The sequence below is a fragment of the Hoplias malabaricus genome, chromosome 1 (assembly GCF_029633855.1).
Source record: "Hoplias malabaricus isolate fHopMal1 chromosome 1, fHopMal1.hap1, whole genome shotgun sequence".
Lineage (NCBI taxonomy): Eukaryota > Metazoa > Chordata > Actinopteri > Characiformes > Erythrinidae > Hoplias > Hoplias malabaricus.
The window spans coordinates 37,922,490-37,948,443 of NC_089800.1; the positions used below are offsets into that span (position 1 = coordinate 37,922,490).

General features: G+C 37.5%; 1 protein-coding gene and 1 long non-coding RNA gene across 2 annotated transcripts; one reads left to right on the top strand and one right to left on the bottom strand.

The window, feature by feature from the left end:
* Positions 1 to 3,909: 3,909 nt before the first annotated feature.
* On the bottom strand, positions 3,910 to 7,757 carry LOC136666404 (uncharacterized). Its single transcript, XM_066644574.1, has 3 exons — positions 7,143 to 7,757; positions 5,422 to 5,631; positions 3,910 to 4,658 (listed from the first exon to the last, which is right to left on the bottom strand). Exons 1-3 carry the CDS (start codon positions 7,228 to 7,230, stop codon positions 4,348 to 4,350), a joined length of 609 nt encoding a protein of 202 aa, XP_066500671.1. The 5' UTR covers positions 7,231 to 7,757; the 3' UTR covers positions 3,910 to 4,347.
* Positions 7,758 to 10,459: 2,702 nt separating this feature from the next.
* LOC136701391 (uncharacterized) lies at positions 10,460 to 12,049 on the top strand. The gene is made up of 3 exons (XR_010803796.1): positions 10,460 to 10,570; positions 11,335 to 11,448; positions 11,917 to 12,049. It is a non-coding gene; the product is annotated as an uncharacterized lncRNA (long non-coding RNA).
* The last annotated feature ends 13,905 nt before the right edge of the window (positions 12,050 to 25,954 follow it).

The following is a 25,954-nucleotide window of genomic DNA, read 5'->3' on the forward strand; positions in this document are numbered from 1 at the left end:
GGGCAAATTGACTACTGCTGATGCCTCTACTAACACCTGGCATATATTTTTTTGAGGAATCCTGCATTGGCCCTCAATGACAGATTCAGTGTGTGGGGAGACAATAATAGCCTGTCGGCCAGCCACTTTCACATAGCCAAGCTTCCCACCTGGGCCCTCGCACCACTCTTCATTCTCCATTTCAACAAATATGCGGTACAGATTGGTGCTTCCATGGTGCATATTATGCCTGGTCATCACCTGTATTCCTGACATGCCAGTGAAAAGTCTTTAAATTTCACCAAGCATATTCATCCCCAATATCCCTGGGACTTCCTGCTTCCCTTTCTCTTCTGTGTGATCATCCCATAATACAAACACACACTTTCCCTGAAGTTTTCTTCCAAAACATTCAATGTCAGCATAGATGCAGCCAAGGATTGGGATATGCAGTCCGTTTGAAGCAGTCAACTTAACCCATTTCGCAGATGAAAGCCCTTTCCCCTCAAACTGCATCTTGAAATGAGCCTCAGACATGGTTGTCACCTCAGAAACTGTCCAGTAGACAGCATGTCTTCATCTATTAACACTTCTGGGGTAAGAAAATTTCCAAATCTGACTGTACCCGACCACTCTCAACTCCTTGCAAAACTGGAGCACCTGGTCCAAAAGACACCATTCTGGCAGCCACATGTTTGGCCCTTATCATGCTCCTGATCCAGTGCCTCAGATTCAACAACTTCAAGTCTATGGTGATCTCCCTGATGTTGTCGGCACATGCGGCTGGTATGTCCGGGCTTCCCACAAGAGTAACAGATCAGCCTCCCTTCATCATCCCTCAAAGGTTGTCTCCACATCCTATTGGGGAAAGAACTTCGCTCGTTCATTTGCACTGCTGACTTCTTCTTGTCTAGCTGCTCCTGAATGGATTCATGCAATGATTGCAAGGATAGTTCAGGTGGTTGCTCTCTAGTGTACATCGCCTTTACAACCACTTGTGCATGAACCTTTGCAGGGAGGGTCTGAGGAAGGAATTCTTCTTCAGCTCATTCAATAGACTCCTGAATGAGGGAATTGAATGTTGGGGTTGGGTGCCACTTCGCCTGCCTCTTCATCTCATGTCACAGGGCATCATCCCTCAGACCTAACACAAATTGTTCTCTCTAAATTAGGGATTTGAGCAGAATCACGGCTTGTTACTCTGCAAAATTTCTTCTGAAGATCATAGGCAAATGTTCAAATTTTTTCACCCACCATTTGTTTTTCAGTCATAAAAGTCCCTCAACATAACTCCAATGGGGGCTTTGTCCCCATAGGCCTCTTCCAGGATCTCGAATACCTTAGCTGCATCTAAATCATTGTCTTCCAACATGAATTGAACTGTAAACTTGCCCTCTCCCTTTAAATGTTGCTTAACCCAGTAAACATTTAGCCGTTGATTCAACGTTGAAATAACGTAATGACTGCCGTCTAATCAATGTTCTCTTAAGGTTGAAAATGAAAGTTGAAAAGATGTCCAAACACAGACATTGAAAAGACGACTATTAGACGTATTTTGGACATCCATTAACGTTATTTATTGGTCCAGAAACAAATACTTGTATAAAACGCATTTTGGAAGTCCACTGACGTTATCAATTTGTCACAACTTAACTAACATATAAAGATGGATTTTGGACGTCCATTGACGTTTAAAATATGTCCTTGACGGACAGACTACTTTTAGACATATTTTGAACGTCCAGGGATGTTCCTTGTTTACTGGGAAGCAACTCAACTTGATCTTCTTCTGGAACACAATATACTTCAAAATAAGACTGCATTGAGGCAATCCACTCTGCTACACACAGCTCCCCTTGACACGACCCTCCACAGAAATCAGGACACCTTCTGTCCCTCTGTATATATACAATGGCAGGGGCTTGCTGAGCGCCAGTCTGTTTCTCAACAAATAGTTTTGCCATAGACAGTGCCTCTCTCTGATCACTTCTTGCCTGCTCCAGCAAGGCAGCCTGTTCTCTCATCTGCCCTGACTGCTCAGTAAACTTGGTCTGCAAGTCTTCAAACTGACAGCGCAATTCTTCCATTTTTTTCTATATGTGTCTCAAGACATAGACCCTACTGTGCTATAGCTCCACCTTAATAAAACATCTGTGATGGGGCAAAGTAGCACATTACCAATATGAATAAGTAAAGCAGTTACAATTAAGGAAGAGTATGTCATAGATTTATATACTTACCTTTGATTACTATTGTTGGGGTCTAACAGGGACAGAAATGGAGATAAAAGCAATTAGGGTGGCTTAATCCTGTGGGGTGGATCCACCTACAGGGCGGAGCCGATCCTCCATATCCTTGAGGGTAAAACCTGAAAATAAAGAATAAATAAAAGCAACTTACCTTTAATACATCAAAGATACCATGGTAAAATTTGTTTGACAGTGCTATGTGCAAATGTATCTGCATTTAAATGTCGCCATGTTATGTCAACCCTTTTGGTAGGTATTGGTTTAGTCACGGGGCGGGACTTCTGTGATAAGAACTAGTGAATCATGTCCAGAAGGAGGCTCGGGGGAGACGTGGCTGAGTTTCTCCAAGAACGAGAAGCAGCTGTTAGATGCCTGTAACAGTGAGCGAGTGTGAGAAAGGAGATTACGCGACAAATTCTTGTATTGTCCTTTGTTTTTCATTACGTTTAATTCAGTTTTGTTTCCAATTCTTCAGTGATTATTCAGAATAAAACACCTGAGCACTTGAAATATTGTTTCCTGCCTCCTTATAACCACACCTATGCCTGTAGTGCTGAATCACAGTTGCATATAAAACCTTAGGAAGTTTCGGTAACACTTTAAAATACGGGTGCACAAATAAGCATATATTAATACGTCATGAATGATCTCCTCATAGTATATTAATACATACATTAATGCTTAATATATCAGGAACTAACAAAGGATATACATTAATGACCACATTACTCATACATAAATCGCCATTAGCAAGGGTAAACATTAAGTATCAACATCTCGTTAATTCAATCTCTTAATTAACACTATGACTTGCCTTATTAATTAACACCCTTTACATATTGGATCTATTTGGATACTGTGTGTTACATATCTTTGTGCATTGATGTAGGCAAATTTATAGCCAGGGACATAAGCAATGATTAAGTGATTATTATGAGTTTATTACGAGTTTTGTAATTACTTATATAAAGTCACTTGACTTTAGGGTTGTTATTGGCCATATTAATTAATTAAATAATTAGCCTAACCCACTTACAGAGTAACATGGCAGAAAAAATAACCATAAGGAAAATTAGTCACAGGTTTTTGTTTCTGTTTAAAAAAAATATCTCAAAATTTGGCCCTCATGGTTCATATAGTATGTGTAATAAGTTGTGCCTTATTTATAATCTGGTAACCATTTTACACACCTACCTTGTTGGTACCATTCTGATGTATAGTTCATTCTGGTGTTGTGTTCCATGTCAATGACAAGAGTTCAGTTTCAGGCCTTTTTCATGTGGTTCTTGACTTTAGAAGTGCTACTGTTCATATAAAATAAAAAAATCAACTTTCAACTTCCAATGATAATGCCCACATTCAAGATGTAATTACGCATGACTTAATGCCTTAATACTCATTACTTAATACCACTACAGGTCATTAGTTACTGCATTTACATATGATTATGTGCCCCACCAAGTAAAGTCATGACATAATACATATTTATAAGTCATCAGTTAATATATTGATATATCATTCATTTACAGTATGCATTAATAACTGTTAACATTGTGTTTATCAACGTAAAGCATTTGCTAAAATACTATTTCCAAATATGTTTCTTAGAATACAAAACATGAGGTAATGAACTGAGAGACAATGTAACATTTTTTACTTTTTATTTACATTTTTACGTCATCTGTCATTCAGAACACAGAAGTTATTCTTGTACTATACAGAAAATACCTGTAAACTTGCACAAATTATTTGGTAGAAAGACTCATCTTTAAACAAGAAACTATGGCTAATCCTTCTGTACATTCTCAAACATAAAAATGGTACCTTTATGCGTGTGAAAAAAACATCCAACAATAAAACACAAATCACAGGTAACTTATTCAAAGCCTGCATTATAAACATGAACATGGTACCTTTACTTCAAACCAGTGAATGATTATGGCTATGACAAAACCTGCATTTCAAATAAAATAAAAGATAACTCCTTCAGTAGGTTCTTAAGAATTATGAAGGAAATTTGTCTTTAAACAAAATAAACAAAAAAACAACAACATTTTTTTACTTAAATCAGACCCATCAAATAAAACATTTATTTTCAGAGACAATCTTCCAAATGCACTTAGTTTCCTTTAATGTCAAGGAGATCCCCTCTCTCTTTCAGTGCACTTATCCTGGTTTGATTTGGCTCAAGTAAACACTGGTCTTCACAAAGCTTAGCAAACTTTTGCAAGTTGCTACCCTTTTTGAAATTAACTCTCAAGGCACGGAACATTTCAGGATTAACCACTGCCAACTCTGCTATAGAGACCTGGTTAACGATTGTGTTTCTGTCCACATGTGTCCTGCAGTATGCCTCCGTCTTCGTCAAACCTTGCTTCACCAGCTCCAAAACTTTGTTGTACCGCTTGATGGAATCTTCAGGTGTTCTCACTGAAACATATGTAAACATACCCAACACACACACACAATGTACAGTTATGATTTAAACAATTGTAAAATACATGACAGTGACTTCTACCCATTTTTAAACTGAAACAAAGAGTCCATGCTAGGTATGCATGCTATCCCAGAAATGTATTGTATGTTCTGTGTCTCATTTGCATTTTAAGTTGTATAGCCAGAGGTGTGTAGTTGAAATCATGTGGAAGTTATGATACACTTTATTGCAAAATGCATTAGCTTGTTACTGCACTGGTATGCAGTGTAATGCTGGAACAGTAAAGGGCCATCCACAAACTGTTCCCACAAATTTGGGAGCAAAAAATTGTCCAAAATATCTTGCCGTGCTGAAACATTAAGTGTTCCTTTCACTGGAACTAAGGGGCAGAGACTAACTCCTGAAAAACAGCCACACACCATAATCCCCCTCCACCAAACTTTACATTTGGCACAATGCAGTCAGACAAATCCCGTTCTCCTGGCAACTGCCAAACTCAGACTCGTCCATTGGATCGCCAGACGGCGAAGCATGATTCACAGAGAGTGATTGGAATACCTGAATTCAATTATTTGGATAAGTTAGTGAATACTTTTGGCAATACAGTGTATTTTATTACCTCGTTGATTTTATTACTGAAATGTACCTGCTGGACTAATCACAAAATCCAAGTGATTACAACAAATCTTTTTATCCGGAACTTTTGTAAACTACCCACCTCTGGTTATAGCTCAGTTATTGGCAATGTTAACATACCTCGGCTGAAATAATCAGTCTTCAGTTTCTTTGATTTCTTTTTCTTTTGCTTCTTCTTTTTGAGTGAGGCCTCTGAATCCTCTGAATCAGAAGACTCTGATGAGTCTGTAGAAGTTGGGGTATGCTGAGGTGCAGACAACCAAAGAGTTGATGGCTGAGGTGCTGCAGATGACTGGAGCTGATGCAAATCACCTAGCTTCAATTTCAGAGCTACGACAGAAAGCATTTAAATTATATTGGGTTTTTGTCCAACCAGCCATCTACACTTAATACTATTATTAATGGTCCTTATGATGCATCATTCTTTAGTTCATGAAACTAATACAAACTAAATGCAACTTTAGAAACACAATCTCAGAAATTTGCAGTGGAATGGTCATTTCAATTTTAATTCTTAATGCAAACATGCCATTAAAACAACTGTAACACCCGGTAACAGCAAGATTCTCCCTCTGCATCATTTTTTATGAATTATTGTAATGTTTTATTTTTTGCTCATCCAATGATTTATCAATTTAATAACTGATAAGCTTTCATGATTAAGGCAGTGCATTCTGACTAATTTTGATATTTGAATATCTGGAAAGATTAATGAACAAATTTCCAGTTCAATGCAAGCAAAGAAAAATGGCAAAAACATGAAAATATGTTTAACCATTCAAAAATAATACATGAAATGGTATTTCTCATATTGGATGTGTGGCGGAGACTCCCACTTCAGGTAAAGACTGAAACAGCTAACCTGTATAATTCTGGACATGGACTCATCTTCGTCTTTTACACAAAGAATTTTCTCCATAATGAACAATGTGCCAAAATGTTATTTTGTCAGAGAAATATATTTTCACTGTTTCTGGACCTAGCTAATGTAAGCTAATGTAGTTAGACTAGTTACCAATAAAGCTGGGTTAGAGCCTGATGTATTCATTATCTTTGCATTCTCAAACAAGTCTTAACTACACATACTTGGCAATGTGTTTGTGACAACTTGAACAAACATGTTTACTTATGTAATAAACTCAAGCTAAACCTTCAAAAGTGGCATCACTGAATTGGCCTGCCTAATTTCTCCATTTCCTATGATGAAACATAACCCTGTGCACGAATGTCAGCCACAAGTGATGACAAGAAGAGGATAAGAGCCATGAGAGAGGGTGGGAAGATGAGGAGAGACATGAGTGGCACCCAAGCCCCAAGAACTGCTTCCCGAGTCTTGCTTCCAGTTTCACGGCAAGGCCACCGTACAATGTATGACATTTTATCCTATAGGCCAAGCAGAAGACTGGGGGTAGCAACAGGGAGGCAAAGCAATGGACGGTCTTTCCCTCTTGGCTAAGGTGCTCACAATGTCCTAAATGAGAGCCAGCTGATGCTGGTTTGGCTTGGGTAGCATGAGTGCCTTTAAAAGAAGCAGAGAGGTAAGAGCAACAAAAGCACATACTGACAAGCTAAAACGCTTGTGTTTAAAGAAAACACAGAAAAGTCTAGGTAGAAGCCATTAAAAAATGGCAGTTTTTTTTGGTTTGGTTTCTTTGTTTTGTGTGTGATAATAAAGTTAAAATGACCGTTGAAACCCACAACCCTAACTCCAGTGTCCTTCCTCCTCCCAAAGTAGCACAGGCCATGCTACAATTAGATATTCAAATATTATAAACAGGTAGAATGCACATTTTGAGGGTGCTGACTTGGAACGCAATAATTTACATAGTTTGCATACTTACTGTCCTCAAGCCTCTCACGAAGATAATTTCTTTCTTCTACTAAGGATGCAACCTTTTCTTCCAGACTAATGATCTTCACCTTCTGCATCTCTAGTGTCTGTTTTGCGTTTTGAAATGCAGATTGGACAGTAGGAGCAGCTTGAAAATCAAATCAGAAAAAGTCAGGAATTTCAGTTTTAGTTTTTTTGCTAACATACCATAATGAAAAAAATCATGTCAAGTATACTATTAAAAATGATGGTCATTCAAGGGTCCTATAGAAAAGTAAATGGTTCTATATAGAACCATGAACACTCAAAGAACCCTTTGTATGATTAAAGGGCTCTTCAAATTTATGGAGAATGTATTGCAGAGTGTTTGATACAGAACCTTTTTGAAAAATGTTCTATGTAGCACCAAACAGTGTGTTGCTATTGTTACGATGTCATGTTTTTAGTAATAAGAACCCTTCTCAAAAAGTTCTATAACAAACCCTTTACAGCACATTGTCCATCAATGTGAAGAACACTTTCATATTGCAAAGAACCCTTTAATTAAGCAAACAATTGATTTTAAGAGTGAAATTAGGTCACTAGTCAAATTATCTGCTATTTGTTATTTCCAGCATGAATAAACATACAAAATAAACACATATAGTAATTCCTACAAAAAGGTACTGGCTTCCTTGCAAATCAAAATGCAGATTATGTTAATATCTTCTCACAATACAAATTCACTTGTTCTATTAATTTCATATCACCGTCTTCTAGGTGATCAACTGAGAAAATATACATACAAGTTTGACTTTCCTTCATCTGTTCTACAGGTTCAGTGGTTATTGAATGATGGTCCTTAACTAGCACAAGGCATAAACATGAAGAGAAAACATTTAAACAGTAACCTTTTGCATCCTTTACAATTATACTAGCAATATTTCCAAAATTCATCTAATTAATTTCAGCAAGTAACTGTTTATATAAATAACTTCCTTTGTACATTTGTGCATTATATCTTAATCTTTAACAAGAGAATGAATTACAGGGTTCCCACCCATATGTTATAATTTGGTGGCACAACGTTATGTGGTCAATGGAAAAGTATATTTTGACCATATAAAATGCGCAATTATGAGCGCTATAACAATGCAGAGAAAGTGAGTAGCAACAACAACTCTTGCATAAAATTGCAAAAAACTACTACACGTAACTAGTAAATTTGTGTTTGCTGAGTTTGCTTCCTCTTAGTTTGAAAGAATGCCTAGATGTGGTTACACCTCTGATTCATCTAATGTTTACTTAACAGGTTAGTACTGAGAAAATTTTTAACAAGACGTCATGTGTTAAAGTCTTGGTGTTTTTGCTACAGTGTGAGAAACACTAAAATATATATATTATGTGTGTCACAATGGACAAAAACATGTCATGGAGTTAATAAAGTGATATTATATTAAACTGGCCACAGTTGTCTATACTGACTAAAAAAAATCACACTGCTCTGAAATACAGAAAATGCCAGTACGTTTATCAGCATGTTCTGCAGTCTGCTTCACCGCTTTCCTCCCTGAGGTGGTGGGTAGATCTGAAACAATTTAAAATGTACAAATATGTAAAACAAACACACACAAAAAAAACACTATTATTGTTTTTATTATTATCAATGATGGTGTGATTATTTGAACACTTCACCTAATTGTGGATTTTTGATAGTTTTAGAAGAACGGCTGCTAATTCTTACACAGACTGTGAGTCTCAAACAATTCAGCATTTTTACTCTTGTTGGAACCATATCTTGAAAAGTTGTCTTACTAATGCTGCAGTGTTAACTAACTTTGACATCTGTGTACAAATCAACTAGGTGAAGAAACTGACAACCACTGGATACTGTTAACAGGCTCTCTTTATCTGATCTTATTTCAAAACTCTATATTGGTACTATAATCTGTCATTATTAGACTAGCCTGACAAAATCAGCTGTTAACAACTAATGATCAATGCTAAATGAGAGCAGGTGAGATAACAAGAACTTACCAGCTCTCAATCTTAGCATATGTCTTTTTTTTGTATATTTTATGAATGCATATTTTAACTGTCTCTAGTCTTGACTGTATTCCTAAACAAAAAGAAAGTGTATAGCCTAGTGTCACTTACAGAATGATTCAGAAAAGCTTCCAATAAATAAATATTTATCTTCATCATCATCATCATCATCATCTTTTCCGCTTTTCCATTTCAGGGTCGCGGTATAAATAAATATGTTTAAAATTTATTTATTACTCAGTATACTATTGTATTATTCAAAAATTCTACCGGCAACATTATTAAAATTCATTCAGCACCCAAACCTGCCAAACTAGTCCGCGGGAATTTCACTCCACAAATCTAGCTATAAAGATTTGCAGTCCAAGACAAATGCTATGCTAACAATAAGCAAATTTAAGTTAACCTACCCGGTTCTAAAACTTCTTTCCGAACATGTTTTGGGGCAGGTACCTCTGCAGTATGTAAAAAAGACAAAAAGAAATGAGGTTAAAATAAGTTGGGATGCTGCAAGCTGTAACTACATGCTAAATACCCTTGGCTAGAAGCAAATATTATAATTATAATTGAAAAGTTTATGAAAAACTATTAAAAGTGTGTATGCAAATATTAAAACATTTCTAAAGCTACAACACACCAAATGGAAAAGTAAACAAACATTAGCAGTAGTATACAGTGGTGTGTTGAACATTCCATCATGTCCAAAGCTAGCTAGCTATGTCAGAATTAACTAGAACTAGCTGGAGAGTTTACAATTTCAGACAAGCTAAGCTACTACGTTAGGAAAAGGGGAAAACACTTTCAAAGTGTTGTGTACTCTACGACAACTTATGACACAAATTTCACTCGTTTACTAACCATATACATCGCTGGTATATTTTGCTGACGCTTTGCCAGACCGTTTTATTCTCCTGCTCGCCATTTCCTCACTGCACTCCGCAGGAACTTGTCGCTCTTCTGCTGCGGGGCGTACAGTTTCTAGCTCACTTTTTTTTTTTGTCGCGGGGGTTCATGATTGGTAAAACAGTGGCGGGTTGTCTTTCCAATCGAATATGAAGCTCGGGTGGGTCTTGGAGATCTTTGGTGTTATCCCAGTTTGTAAAAACTTCCAGAGTAGGTGCCGTTCCATTAATTTGTACTTTTCTTAAAATATGTATAATGCTTACACTCCTCTCCATTATATCAGTGGTACGCACGCCGGGGTTTCTCTCCTGCTTTAGTATAGAACGTGAATGTAATGAACCTAACCAGAGAATTATTACATCTTCTAATTCGTGTCCCTGGTAGAAGAAACACTAAGCTCATCAAATGGCTGCAGAAAAGAAAGCTGCTAGCAAATACAGTCAAGTGCCCAAGATGTAGTCAAGATATGAAGATGAAAAAACGAAATGATACCTCAGATGGCCTTGTGTGGTGAGTTTTCTTTTTGTTTTAAATATTACTTTATTGCTTTTTTCTTCTATGTACTAGATGGACATTAAGAAAATGTTGTGGTAAGCTACCGTTCTTTAATAAGTTAATTAGGAATTTTATGAATATGCCTTTACCTTGGTGTACCTAATACATAGCTAGTAGTTAAATTAAAATTTGCAATATGTAACTGTAACATCAAACTGCACCCAACAGGGTAAAAAGAAAATCAAGTACTGACATTTTTCATATGCAGCAAACCCAACAAGCAAAAACACATGCTTTGGGTCTGTTTTAGATGAAAATTCTAGTGTCTTTAGAGCAGTAAAAGCACCGAATGCTATATTTTTTTAATGTTATATATTGACAGCTAATTTAAAGATTTTTTTCTACATAAGGTTTATTTAAGCAACACTCAAAATATAATTTTTTTTGTATTCCCATCATGAATTTGCCCAGCATAAGAGACATGTAAGTCATGTGTACATATCCTCATTCCAATAATATATTATATAAACTGAATTTAAGTACCTTGTGCCAGAAAGTATCCCTTATTTTTAAATCCAAATGTTGACAGGTATGGTTTGCAGTAGATTTTGGATCATTTAAAAGTTCTGTAAATACCCTGATATTACAAGGAACATATACATTATATAGTGAAACTCTGGAACTGAAATGCAAAAGCTCATTTTGGATTAAATAAATTAATATAAAAATGTATAATTATTTGTAATTACATCTTTTTATTTTTTACTATACCTTTAAAGGGAATGCCGGCATAAAAGTCATAGAGGCAAAAAATACAGCCGGACTCTGAGAGTGGGATCTTTTTTTGAAAAATCCCATATCAGCTTGTTGTCATGGATGACATATGTTTACAGGTAAGTCTAAAATAATGGAATGTGTAATTCAGTGATTTGATTGTAATAGATGTTGACATACAGTACACCAAAACCTGATGGTTAATCTTTCACACTTTCACATACTATTTTCTGATTAGTTTCTGTATAGTTTATATTAAACTCAAACTATTGTTTCTATAGTGTAGGAGAACAGTCTTTGTTTAAAAATAAATATACACTGCTCAAAGTGGAGATGATAAAATGGATGAACAAAGAATATAGATATTTGTATATTGTAGCAATGTAATGCAATCCATAAATTCAACCTCACCAAAATGTGACTATGTTGGCAATGGAATATATCTGTTCAGTGGTTAGAGATGAGTTTTTCTGGAGGTTTCTTAGTGTCGTTTTTTGGCATTGAATTTTGGGTTTCTCTAACATAAAAAGTTTACTTTGAAAAATCACACATGAACATTAAAAATACCTGATGAATGGACTTTGCAGGTTCTCTCAAGGCTTGCACCTTAGGCAGGTGGACATGATGCAAGACGGAATTGCAAAAAGCTCTAGGACACTGTCCAAGATGGCTTCGGTTCTAAGGAATATCTGCCACCGTGCAATGAAACGGTATACCAGAAAACATGGGCAGATAATTGGAGGTGAAAGAGAATTTACTGTTCTGGATGAAAGCAACTTTTGCCACAAGCGAAAGGTGAGTGAATGAGATTCATCTTAAACTTGGTATATTTATTTTTCTTCTTATAAGACTTGGGGTAGTTTTGCTAAAACATATTTGAATACCTTGAATATTTGAATACATTAAATTCATAGGTCAGGCCTGGTGATCATAACAGTCAGTTGTAACAGTCCCCAGTGATGGTAAACTAGGGCTGTAACTATGCATTGAGATATTGTGATGAAAATGTGCATTGTAGAGGTGTAACAGAGTCTTGTGTAGTACAATGACGTTTGAAAAAAATCAGCACCAATCACGTCCAGCTCTAGAGTCATTAGAATGTTGTGTAACAACATAATTGTCATTATTTTTCATCATTCAAATTTTGTTCAAGATACTGTGAGAATACCAAATTTTGGAGCCAGTATCATGAATTGAATTAAATTGTGAGCTGTATTGTTATACTCCTAGTAAACCTAACTTATTGCTGGTTTAAAAATGATTTATTTATTTATGTATTTCATGCAAACTCTAGCAAGACACTAGTATTTACACATATTAACATATCAGACATGTTCTACGTGCTACGTGAAATTAAATCTTACATTAATACCATAGTTATTGTATCTAACATATGAGATTGCTCTATAAATACTGTTAAGCTGTGCTGATTGAATATGGGAGCTGCATTCTAGGTTCTGGGAAAAACAGTAAGTCAGGTCTTGTAGGTGAAATGTAGGTTTCAATAAGTTATTTTTCTGGAAACAACAGCAAATGTACAGAGATAAGGATAATAGCACTTGCAGCACTTTTTTTTTTATTTTAGACAGTTTCAGACATGAGAGTAAACAGTAAAAATCATGCCTGAGTTGTTGAATAAAAGGCAAAGAAATAAACCCACCACTCAATCGTCCAGTTTGGTTGTAAAAAAAATTTAATCAGTCATAACAAAAATCATGAGCAGTGTATCTTTGTACATCCCTAAATAAAGATGAATTAGTTAGTTTTTATTCACTTCCAAAAGTCCTGCCTAATGTTTATGACTGCACAGAGAGTTTGTCCCAAAAAGTACAAACAAAAACACAAGAACACAAGAAGTCACTCTGGCCTCAATCCAACAGGCCTACATGATCTTAATCCATTAATAAAATCTTATTCCAACAGTATGGTCGAGGAAGGATTGCCCCCACTTGGAGGAGAAAGAAGTGGGTGTTTGGTATGCTTGGTGTAAAGAGGGAACAGCGCCATCCAGTCTTGCGCCTTGTGAAGAGAAGATCACGGCATCATCTTGTTCCGATTGTCGTTAAACATGTGCATCCAGGTACTACACTGATCAGTGATGAATGGAGAGCGTACCCAGAGGTGCTTTGACGGTATTGGGCTACACACATTTTAGCGTTAATCACTCTCAGTGGTTTGTAGATCCTCACACTGGAGCCCATACCCAGCATCTTGAGCGAGCAGGGTTGACCTACAAAACAAGAATCTGGAGGCTACGAGGCAACAGGACAGAGCAAATGCTAAAACAACACCTTTCAGTCACTGAGTGGACATACTGGCTAGGTGAGAAACATAGACATGGTCCCCATGGGCGCTTGCTTAAGGATATTAGGCATCAGTTTCCTGTGTAAAGATGGAGGATTCTGAAATTGTGGCCTCTTGTTCTTAAATAGAATAATTGGCTTTAGTATTTCTAATAACTTAAACAATTAACCTTTGGTTTTTGCTTTTTGAAATGTATGACTTTTTTACATTATTTAAATGAATAAAGGCAGTTATGTTTTATGTTTGAGAATGTACAGAAGGATTAGACATCATGTTCATGTTTATAATGCAAGCTTTGAATAAGTTACCTGTGATTTGTGTTTTATTGTTGGATGTTTTTTCACACGCATAAAGGTACCATTTTTATGTTTGAGAATGTACAGAAGGATTAGCCATAGTTTCTTGTTTAAAGATGAGTCTTTCTACCAAATAATTTGTGCAAGTTTACAGGTATTTTCTGTATAGTACAAGAATAACTTCTGTGTTCTGAATGACAGATGACGTAAAAATGTAAATAAAAAGTAAAAAATGTTACATTGTCTCTCAGTTCATTACCTCATGTTTTGTATTCTAAGAAACATATTTGGAAATAGTATTTTAGCAAATGCTTTACGTTGATAAACACAATGTTAACAGTTATTAATGCATACTGTAAATGAATGATATATCAATATATTAACTGATGACTTATAAATATGTATTATGTCATGACTTTACTTGGTGGGGCACATAATCATATGTAAATGCAGTAACTAATGACCTGTAGTGGTATTAAGTAATGAGTATTAAGGCATTAAGTCATGCGTAATTACATCTTGAATGTGGGCATTATCATTGGAAGTTGAAAGTTGATTTTTTTATTTTATATGAACAGTAGCACTTCTAAAGTCAAGAACCACATGAAAAAGGCCTGAAACTGAACTCTTGTCATTGACATGGAACACAACACCAGAATGAACTATACATCAGAATGGTACCAACAAGGTAGGTGTGTAAAATGGTTACCAGATTATAAATAAGGCACAACTTATTACACATACTATATGAACCATGAGGGCCAAATTTTGAGATATTTTTTTTAAACAGAAACAAAAACCTGTGACTAATTTTCCTTATGGTTATTTTTTCTGCCATGTTACTCTGTAAGTGGGTTAGGCTAATTATTTAATTAATTAATATGGCCAATAACAACCCTAAAGTCAAGTGACTTTATATAAGTAATTACAAAACTCGTAATAAACTCATAATAATCACTTAATCATTGCTTATGTCCCTGGCTATAAATTTGCCTACATCAATGCACAAAGATATGTAACACACAGTATCCAAATAGATCCAATATGTAAAGGGTGTTAATTAATAAGGCAAGTCATAGTGTTAATTAAGAGATTGAATTAACGAGATGTTGATACTTAATGTTTACACTTGCTAATGGCGATTTATGTATGAGTAATGTGGTCATTAATGTATATTCTTTGTTAGTTCCTGATATATTAAGCATTAATAGGAGATCATTCATGACGTATTAATATATGCTTATTTGTGCACCCGTATTGTAAAGTGTTACCGAAGTTTCCTTAGATGGAGAAAACCTACTGAACAAACCAGATTTATTACAACATCTCTGTGGGGACCAAGTAGAATTTGATCCTGTTTGTGATGCCAAATTTAACGACTTTAACTATACTCATATAGTAGGGGTATACAAATAAATTAATCAGCACACGCCCTACTCTGAAGAGTCTTTGACAACACTAGCTTTGTTTAACGGTAAATCTCAAAGAGGTTTTATTTTTACACAATTAATATTTTCCCAAAATCAATCATTTACATAAAGAAAATTTGCAAAACATATGCTAAAAGAAAAGACCAAGTTACCCCTTTTGTTTTATTTTTAGTCAGCAATATTCAGCAAAGAGAAAGTGGAGTTTTATTAAAGGCAGAGTTCTGAAAATCTCAAACATTACACCACTCTTAACATTATTTAATGTTAAAATAAACTTATTAAATATTGCAAACACAATTATGAACATAGGAAACTCATTTATCCCTTTTTCTACAATACAGTCAGTCTCTAGCGACCCTTTAAGTAGAACTACAAAACTCTTCTTTTAAGTTTAAAGTCACCTTTCTTTTTCCCAGTGCTAGAGTTGAGAGAGACTCATGGCAGGGTGTACTCACGAAAGGAACAAGAGATATGCGGACAGTGTCTCTTTAATGCCGACTGCCAAAGGAGTTAGGAAGTTTGAGAGCGTTGTTGCACCGTTTATTTTAAGCTGTCCATTTCCATGATTCTGAGGGTGACTGATATCTGAAACGTCCATTCACTCTGACTTGTGAAGTCGTAAAATCAAGCCTACGCTATTTAGACTTATCTTTAACTACGGTATAGCACCCCTTTGTCTGTACTTCAGAAACCACTCCACTCACAGCCATTGCACAAAAACTTCCACACGCTCTCTCTTCTTTTCCCGCTTGCTTCTTTTTCTTTCCGCTGCCTGTTGCTCCTCATTGGACGCTAGATATACTCTCCAACTTCTCACTGGCTCATACACCTTACAAGCCCTTACGCTCTTCTCACTTTTATCCCATTGCTTAAACTCCATCCAGAGCTCACGTTATATTCAAAGCTGACATGGTACACAATCAGTGCAGCTGCTCCTACAAAGGGCAACCCCTTTAGGAGTATATTTTCACAGAGAATCTACACGTTGGTCTGTCCTTGGCTGTCCTTGGAGAATATATTCCATCTCCTGTGATGGAGTCAGTGATGCTAATCATAGAGCTCGGAAAGCAAATATGCAGTCTCTGTTGTCCTATTGTTTTAAATAGGACTAACTAACTGATGGATAAAGTGATTCTAATAGATTCAGTTGAGCACAACCCCAGCCCATGGACCCTGAACCTGTGTGACAGCGACACTACTTGCTGTGTCACCATGCCACCCTACCAAACATGAGTTCTTATATAAATTCACATTCTTTGTAAATGATACACAGACACAAGCTTCTTGTAATTCCTCACAGACCGTCACCCAGTGTGGGGCTCAAACCCACAACCTGGACGATATGCCACAATTTATATCACGATATACTTCTTAAATTGTGTTCGATACGATATAAATCTGATATCAGTATTGAAACTGAAAAAATCTCACATATACAACCTCAAAAATGTTTGCTCTGGCCATTTGAGAGGTACTGATTCACACACACACAACATTTGATTTACAAATGCAAATCTTTTCTACACATTTAAAAATTGTTTCTATACATTACAAATATTTTTTCGACATTTGTGAATTTAAATTACTACTATTGTTGTTTTAAATTTGAATATTCCAATACATTTGTGGATTTCAATTTTACATGTATGTAGTTGCTCAAACACAAATTCCATTACATCTGTATTTGTTTACAAGCTCAAAATCTTTTTGATCCATTCTTCACTCAAATGCTGCAAATAATGTATATTGAAATATTGAAAATGTGTTTAAAAATCATATAATTGTTATTGAAACCTTTTATATTGACAAGGTTAGGGTTTAAGGAGGCTTTGCGCAGTTTTTAAAAACACACTAACACTACAAATTGACTCTCCACCACATAGACACACACTCACGTGAAATAAGACAAATTCAGCAGTCCTCCTATAATACGTGTATAAATGTTGCCAAGTTCTGAGTCGTCCTGCTGAGCTTATAAACTAACCAACACCAAGCCGAAGCTCTGAGCAACATGCACCTTACGTTCTCTCCGTGAAACACAGCTGAACTAACAGTTCCTACTCTGGCATGCGTGTTTCAACATTAGGAGTGAGTCAATCAGTTAGTCAGTAAGCAAAAATGCCTGTTTTAGGTGGCCCGCCAAAAGTCACATATAACTTAATGTCCTACAACTCCCTTAAGCAAGTTAGCTGTGTGCTGGATTGCTCATATATTTTTGTAGTGCTACCTTTCTTAGCCTTTTTTGGTACTCTAAACTCTAATTAAACTGGTAGGTTTATATTTGTCTCTCACTGGTTCAAACAAGAGTGGCTGGCTGACAGAGGGCCTTATGCCAACTGTCTAGAATCTATTTCTGTTTAAAGCTAGCGAAATGTTCTTGCTAGTTGCAGGGATTGACAAGCAACCTAATTTACAAATAAATGCATTCTGGTGGTAAATATTGTGGTAGATTCTTTTTATGTTTACAGAGCCGGCACCTAAAACAGAGACCTTTTAAGTGTTTTATATTTGTTTTTTATTTTTCACCATAAATTTTCCATTAGGTGCCTTCTATGGTTTTATTTTGATCAAACTGACATCATTTTAAAGCAACATCAGTCACTTGTGAAAATCAGCTCATTTTATGTTATTCATCATCAATTTGCACAGTGATCCCCAATGGCTGCTTTAAAGCACAAGAAACTTTTGTTCATACTGATTTAAACTATTATATACACTCTGAATATTGCAGTTTGTATTTTGCCTACATTAGTAAAAATTATAACACTAAGCCTTTCACATATATTTTCTGGAGCATTTTTTGTTTTTCAAAATGTCCAGTGTATGTTTTTATACCACTTTTAATACTAGAATGAGAGTTAGAATTCATTCAGTCATGATTACACAGCTGTTACTATCAAAACAACATCATTCATTGTCTCTAACCACTTATCCAATTCAGGAGTAGGTTCGGAGGCTAACAGGAATCATTGGGCACAAGGCAGGAACACAGGCCCCAGTCCTTCACAGGGCGTCACACACACAATCACACTAAACTCCTAACAGACAGTCACCGGGGGCAGGAATTGAACCCACAACCTGCAGGTCCCTGGAGCTGTGTAACTGTGACACTCATTTTAAGGCATTCATATAATATTCATCATTATCATCATCTCTGTCCTTCTCCATGCTCTCCAGAGTCTTCCCATGCTCTGGATTTTGCTTCTGAAACTGCCACAGCTGCATCTGGTGCACCATCGGATCCAACTCACCACCAGATGGTGATCGGTTAACAGCTCAGCCGTCACTTTCCCTGAGTGTCCAAAACATATGGCCTTAGATCAGAAGACACAAGCACAGAAGACAAACAACATCACACCACTCAGGTTCAGCTCAGGCAGTCTTGGGCCTTTGATAAAAACTAACCTTCCTACTGTTTTCAGTAACAGTTCTATGATTTTGCATATAGAAATATAATATTATATGACCTGGATCCAGGCCTTGTCATGGCGGAAGGGCTTGAGTGGTCTAATGACTTGCAGGGCTATGCTGTCGGGAGCTCTTAGCTTCGATTAGTGGCTTAACATTAACCAGTTCTCTGTTTACCTGCCTACAGTGTCCAATATGCAAAGCACACTACAAATGCCATTTAGCACTGACCTGTGGCATACACCTTGTTGAGTTGGATCGAGGTTAGATCTCTTTCTCACCAGAAACAAACCACACAAGAGTTCGTTTGGGACCACCTGAGACCACCCCCCCTCAAGGGTCTCTGTGTGGTTGTTTTGGTCTGCATCTGAGAGCAATTACTTCTTTCATACCTGCCCAAGTGAACTGCACCAAGGGTGAAAACAAACCAGAGTTTGATGTAACTGGACTATAAAATGCAGGTGTGAAAACACCCTACTTAATTTTTCTTTCTTTTCATCCTTGGTGCAGGTTGCTTGGGCAGGTGTGAAAGAAGTAATCACCAGGGTGTGCACTTTGGGCACTTTTCTAAACCTAAAGACACTTCATTTGTATTGAAATATTCAACACACAAACAATATGGGTTCAACAGATACAGAGAAACATCAAAACAGCAGTACTATTACATGGAGCATAAAAGTAGCAAGTTAGGCTGAAGGGAGGCCATAACTAAGAGTGAAGAGGTGAGTCTTAAGATTGGATTTGAATATGGAAAAAGAGGGAGATTGTTTAACCACAACTGAGAGGGAATTCCATAGTTGAGGAGCAAGCCTAGAGAAAGCTCAATTTTCAAAGCTACAGAAGAAGGGACATGGAACAGCCCAGCAGTGGAAGATCTAAGAGTGTGAGAAGGTTTGTTGGAAAGAAGGAGATCAGACAGATAAGGAGGCACCAGATTGTTTAAAGCCTTATAGGTAAGTAGGAGAATCTTAAATTGAACCCGGTATTTAACAGGGAGTCAATGAAGATCATACAGAACAGGTGTATTGTGGTCATGTGTGCGGGTGTAGCGTATGTTGGGTTTTTAATCATACGCCACGATACCTTTGTGGATATATATTTAATATATATATTTATAATTTGTGTTTATAGCGTTGACCTTATTCAAACTCCTATAATCTCTGATATTTGACTTAATGATATTGATTAAAGTTTATAATTGGCTTAAGCAATTAAAACGTTAATAATTAGTCTGAGAATTAATAATAATCAAGCTAAGTGAGTCCTTCAGGATTTTCAGAAATTCTAATGAACAAAACTGCACACACTGTGATTTCAAATAATGAAAGTTTTATTAACAAAGAGAAGGATATTTACTTAACATAGCGTGATCTTGAAATCTCACGGCATCAAAGCAGGGGAAGCCTATTCGACTTCGGCGATACGCTAGGCACTCTGGCTTGTGACTAATGTGTTGCTAACTGATTTTTAATTAATACAAAATTTATCAAGAAACTTGATTCAATTTTCAGCTCTGGACATGCGTAAGTTTAGCTTACTTTTCGTCGATTGTCTCCACTCGTTGCGTACAAAGGCTCTCTGAGGTCCTGGGAGTGATGGCGTCTTGTTTGATTTCGCTGTCTCGGAAGTTTCCAGGCTGAGTCAGCGTGGAGGTTTTCTTCGTCGGTTGAGTCGCCTCGGCGTACTCGGAGCGTGATGACGCCGGCGGCAGGATCCTCTGGCTCAGTGTCGTGAGTAGGAGGGTCCAACCATATGGACGTTTGGACGAAAGTTTCGCTGGTTACTGCGGATCCAGAACTGAAAATCGATTCAATAAACTTACTTATTCTATGACTTTCTGGTATCTCTGCAGTGTTTTCTTACTTTGGCCACGAATAAGTTCACCGGCTTTGATCAGTCGTGAGATTAAACTTAGATTGGGCGATAAAACATAAACACGGTTAAAACAAAAGAAAATATTCAAATCGCTCGACGCATTATTAAAGCTTCATACTTTTAGCTAATTCAAGACGTCTCTTGTGAGCTTTTGATGAAGTCGCTAAGGTTTTTCTTTGTTTTGTCGGCGTGAAGGACGGCGAGAGGTTTTCGGAGTTGAAGCGAGGTTCTCTGCTGATCTCTTTGTTGTTTCGGATTTCCTTGGACTGTTGTTGTTCTCTCCTCTCCGTTTTCTGTTGATTTTTTTACTCCTTCGCTTACTGCTGTGTCGAGCTGTCGAGCTGTTTTTCAAAGCCAGCGCGGTCACGCCCTCATGGGAGGCGTCCTTTTCCGATTAGATGCGAGTTCAAGGCTCACGTGACTCTCGAGAGGGGAAGAGAGTAGGCGGGGGGAGTTTGAATCAGCGGTTCACTGAAACGGGATATAATTTTCGTGTATTGAAACTCCTTATACATTTTAGTAACATATAACAATGAGTATGCTGGATTATTAATATCAAACATTTACATAAGATTTCATCTTGGGTACGTTGTGTTTACGTCCCATTTACAATAATACATTAGAAGTATTATTTTGGTGTTTAATTCACGTTTCTAATCAGAAGCAGAACTTCTTTTCACGGTTAACAATCAGCAATATACATCATTTCATTAGAAGGTGGGCATTCATCTGAGGGCACAGAAAGTGACATTAATACATTTGTTTATACACATTTAATCAGAATTTGATTTCATTTCCGCTATTGTTCAGGCAACCCCGAGCGAGGCGTGGTTTCGCCAGTGTCCATTTGGGGTCGCTGTTGGTCCATGCTGTTCATCCAGTGCGGATGGATGATTCACGGGGGTTCAACCGAGGTCACTTTTGGTTTAACCATTTGCTGATCCTGTTTAGTGGGCTCGAGATAAGGACGAGACATTTAGGTGCCATTGTAATAAAAGCGGGCCGTAAAAACTCTCTTCTTTGTTCTGTGTTCCTGTTTCTCACAAGAGAGAAGGAGGTGTTGGGGCCATGTGTCACTTGAAAGTGTTCTTAGGTGGGTGCATGTGTGTGGGGCCTGCAGGGTCTTTGTCCCCTGCGGTTCGTGGAATGCTGACTTCGGGACCAGATGAAAGTTCTGGTCATAATGGAAAGTTTTGAATTAAAACTTTTAATTTCTTCATTTCTATCTGGTTATCTGGTATTCGGTCCATACTCCACTACACGGGTGTGAGTGAGTAGCCAAGCAGCAAAGCTTTGAACCATTTGGAGCTTATGGACAGAAGAAGAGCAAAGGCCAGCCAGCAAGGAGTTATAGTAGTCTAGTATACTGGAAATAAATGTGGAAATGAGGAGCTCAGCAGCAGACTGAGAAAGGGATTGTCATATCCTAGCTATATTGTGCAGGTGAAAGAATGCAGTTTTTACCACAGAGTTTATGTGGTCTGTGAATGAGAGAATAGAATTGAGGAGAACACCTAGATTTTGTACCAGAATAGAAGGTGAAATTTCTGCATTACCAATGTTGAGAGAGAAAGGAGGAGTTCAGGACTGACTTGGTGCTAATCAGGATGAGTTCAGTCTTATCACTATTTAGCATGAGGAAGTTTTGCTTCAACTAGTTGTTGCTCTCTACTAAGCAGTTTTCTGTATAAGCAGTGGATGGATCAGTGACAGAACTGGTGCTAAAATATATCTGGGTATTATCCACGTAACAATGAAAGTTTATGTTAAAATGATGTTTAAATGAAGAAAAAAAAAAAAAAAATATATATATATATATATATATATATATATATATAATGAAAAGATGATGGCCTACAACCACTCCTTGTGAGACCCCTGGTGTAATCACAGAGGTGGACGAGGTACATGTGATAAAATGTCTTCTAGGAGGATCTGGCAACCCGTTTGGCCCTGTTACTTGTTTCTACTGTTATGTCTGTACTTATTTCTGTTTTTACAACTTACTAAGCATCCATAGATCTATTTTATAGATTGTCTCCGCAGGAATATTTATTACAGAGACACTAAAACTGCCACCAGCCCCTGGAGTAACATTTCTGGTGTAAGTTCCTAAAATCAACCAAAAGCGGTAAGTACCTGCAATACCATGGCTACTACTGCCTGTTTTGCCTGCTCACAGTGTGGTATATTTAGTTTAACCCCCTTTTCCACCTCTAGCGATAATGATAGTGATTGTGTTTGTGCTAAGTGTCAGCTAGTTAGCTCTCTGGTGGATAAAGTCGACCAGCTAGAAGTGCGCATCCGGAGCTTATTATTATCAAGGGATAAACAGCGAGATTGAGTCTTAGCAACTCCGGGTGTCTTAGGGAGAGTTAGCAACTCCGGGTGCCTTAGGGAGAGTTAGCACCCCCTCGACTCCGGCGTTAGAACCCTCACAGCGGGGTGAATGGGTAAAGTCTCGGTGACATAGCCAGAAAGCTAAGGCTGATGCTAACGCTGAGGCCAAAGCTAGCCCACCGGGACACCATGCTCCTCCGAATCGCGTGTCAAACGCTCAGCGAAGCACCCGCTGAGGAGCCTGTTAAGAGTGCTCTGGTTATAGGAGACTCTATTGTTTGACACGTGAAATTAGCTACTCCTTTAGGGGTGCCGACAGTAACAGTTAGCTGTTTATTGGGAGCCAGAATGTTGGATATTAGTGGCAACCTTTGACTGTTAGCTAATAGGAGAGGATAGTCATTCATGTAGGGGCCAATGATATTCGTCTGCGGCAGTCTGAGGTAACTAAGGGTAATATTAGAGAGGTAATTAAACTGGCCCAGACGATGTCCGATGCCGTAATCTGCTCTGGTCCCATACCAATGCGGCACGGCACTGAAGCCTACAGCAGACTGTAAAACTGCTGGATGTCCAAGTGGTGTTCCGAAAATCAAGTGGGGTTTATAGACAATTGGTTACGTTTCGAGGGCAAGCTTGGTCTTATAGGTAGGGATGGTATCCACCCCACACGGGAGGGTGCTGCCTTACTTTCTTGCAGCATAGCACATAGTCTTTTAGTTAGTCAGCAGAGTAGTGTAGACAGCTGACGACAATCCGCTGTCGGCTAAACCGACCGTCTGCGAACTGCCTTCAGGCGTCACCTAGGTTCAACCATATTGAGACTGTGTCTTTCCTCCGAACTAAATGTAAAAGTATAAAAACAAAATCAGCCTGTTTCAGCAACCTAATCAATATTAAATCATACACATATGATAGCAGCAACACACTTTAGACTTAGTTCTGACACTAGGTCTTAACATTGACAAAATTAATATCTTACCGCAATCCTCAGCAATCTCCGACCATTACCTAATTTCATATGAGCTACATCTTAGCCATAACATATGTAAGTCCCCTCGCTATTCTACAAAGCATATAATAAAACCATCTACCACCCTACAATTTATAGAAAACCTCCCAGAAATATCAACACCAGTTCCCACTCCATCAGACCCAATGGAGTTAGCTGTACTAACTGACTACTTAGAAAATACCTGTCGATCTACTTTAGAAAATGTAGCACCACTTAAAAGAAAAAGTATAAGACAGAAAAAGCTCACCCCAGGGTATAATGATACAACCTGTACTTTAAAACAAACATCGCGGAAACTAGAGTGGATATGGCGATCAACCAAGCTGGAAGTGTTCCACTCTGCCTGGAAGGACAGCCTTATAGAGTATAGAAATGCCCTCACTAAAGCTCGCTCAGCATATCTGGCCTCGCTGATCTCCAATAATAAAAATAATCCTAGAGCACTGTTTAGTGTGTTTTCCAGAACTACAAAAAATCAAGCAGGTTCTGAACAACTAATTCCAGCAACTCTCTCTGTCACGGATCACGGGGCGGACTGACGGAAGCGGACGCACTTTCTAAAACACGATGATTTTATTATAACAAAAGATCTAACAAAACAAAGACAGGCTATAAAGAAAACAACAAGACGAGGATATTAAACTGGGGACAGGAAAAACACAGAAAGACAAAACTATGAAACAAACATGACCTGACTAGAAAACGGGAGATAAACAACACGACATGACTTGTGACAAAACAAGGGTGAAACAACGACAAAAGGAAATAAAACAACGACGGGGAAAACTACGGAGACAGACAGATAACATGACCGACTGGACTGAAGACAACGGAGAAATGTTCGACAAACAGGAGAGACACAAGGGAACTTAAATACAAGACATAAACGAGACACACCTGGACAGATAACGAGGAGGACGGGTTAACAAATGACAGACGAGGAGGCGGAACAAATACGGAGACTAGAACATAAACAAAACATAGCCATGTGCTAAAAGAGCACATGACCGGGGAAAACAGACATGACGAGACGAGGGCGTGACACTCACCAGTAAAGATTTTATGATTTTAAGATTTTAAGACTTTTTAATAATAAAATTGAGAATATTAGACAAGAAACTCAAGCTACAGTATTAAATCCAACCTGGCTGCCACCCAATGTGACTGATATAAAACATAATGTAATTGTAAAAGAAAGACTTGAAACCATTTACCCACTCCCACAGTTAGAACTAGAGAAGATTATCACCACCGCAAACTGTACAACTTGCACACTTGATGCAATTCCCACAAAATTACTCAAAGAAATACTACCAGCTATTATCAATCCTCTTTTAACTATAGTAAACTCATCCCTTAGCCTGGGCCATGTACCCAAAGCTTTTAAACTAGCAGTTATTAAACCTGTGATCAAGAAACCATATTTTGATGCTAGTACACTGTCTAATTAAAGGCCTATTTCTAAGCTGCAATTTCAAGATCTTAGAAAAAGCCGTGGCCCAACAACTTAGTTCATATCTACATAAGAATCATATATATGAAAAATTCCAATCTGGATTCAGGCCACATCATAGTACAGAAACAGCTCTAGTCAAGATAACAAATGATCTTCTTCTTGCCTCTGATCAAGGCCACGTATCCCTGTTGGTGCTTCTTGACCTCAGCGCAGCCTTCGATACAATAGACCACAATATTCTCCTAGAAAGGTTAGAAAACATGGCTGGAATTTCAGGGACAGCCCTATTATGGTTCAAATCTTACTTAATGGAACGTTATCAGTTCGTAAAAGTAAACAATTTAAATTCAAATTAGTCTAAAGTAAGATTTGGAATTCCACAAGGCTCTATTTTAGAACCATTATTATTTGCATTATACATGTTACCGCTATGCACAGTTATAAGAAACCATGACATTAACTTTCACTATTACGCAGATGACACGCAATTGTATTTTTCAG

Bases quoted from the DNA above. Each gene is read 5' to 3' on its own strand.
- LOC136666404 (XM_066644574.1), bottom strand. From the start codon at position 7,230: ATGCAGAAGGTGAAGATCATTAGTCTGGAAGAAAAGGTTGCATCCTTA. The intron at 5,632-7,142 runs GTAAGTATGCAA...TTTCTGTCGTAG, and splicing joins TCGTGAGAGGCTTGAGGACA to CTCTGAAATTGAAGCTAGGT. The intron at 4,659-5,421 runs GTATGTTAACAT...CATATGTTTCAG, and splicing joins GACTGATTATTTCAGCCGAG to TGAGAACACCTGAAGATTCC.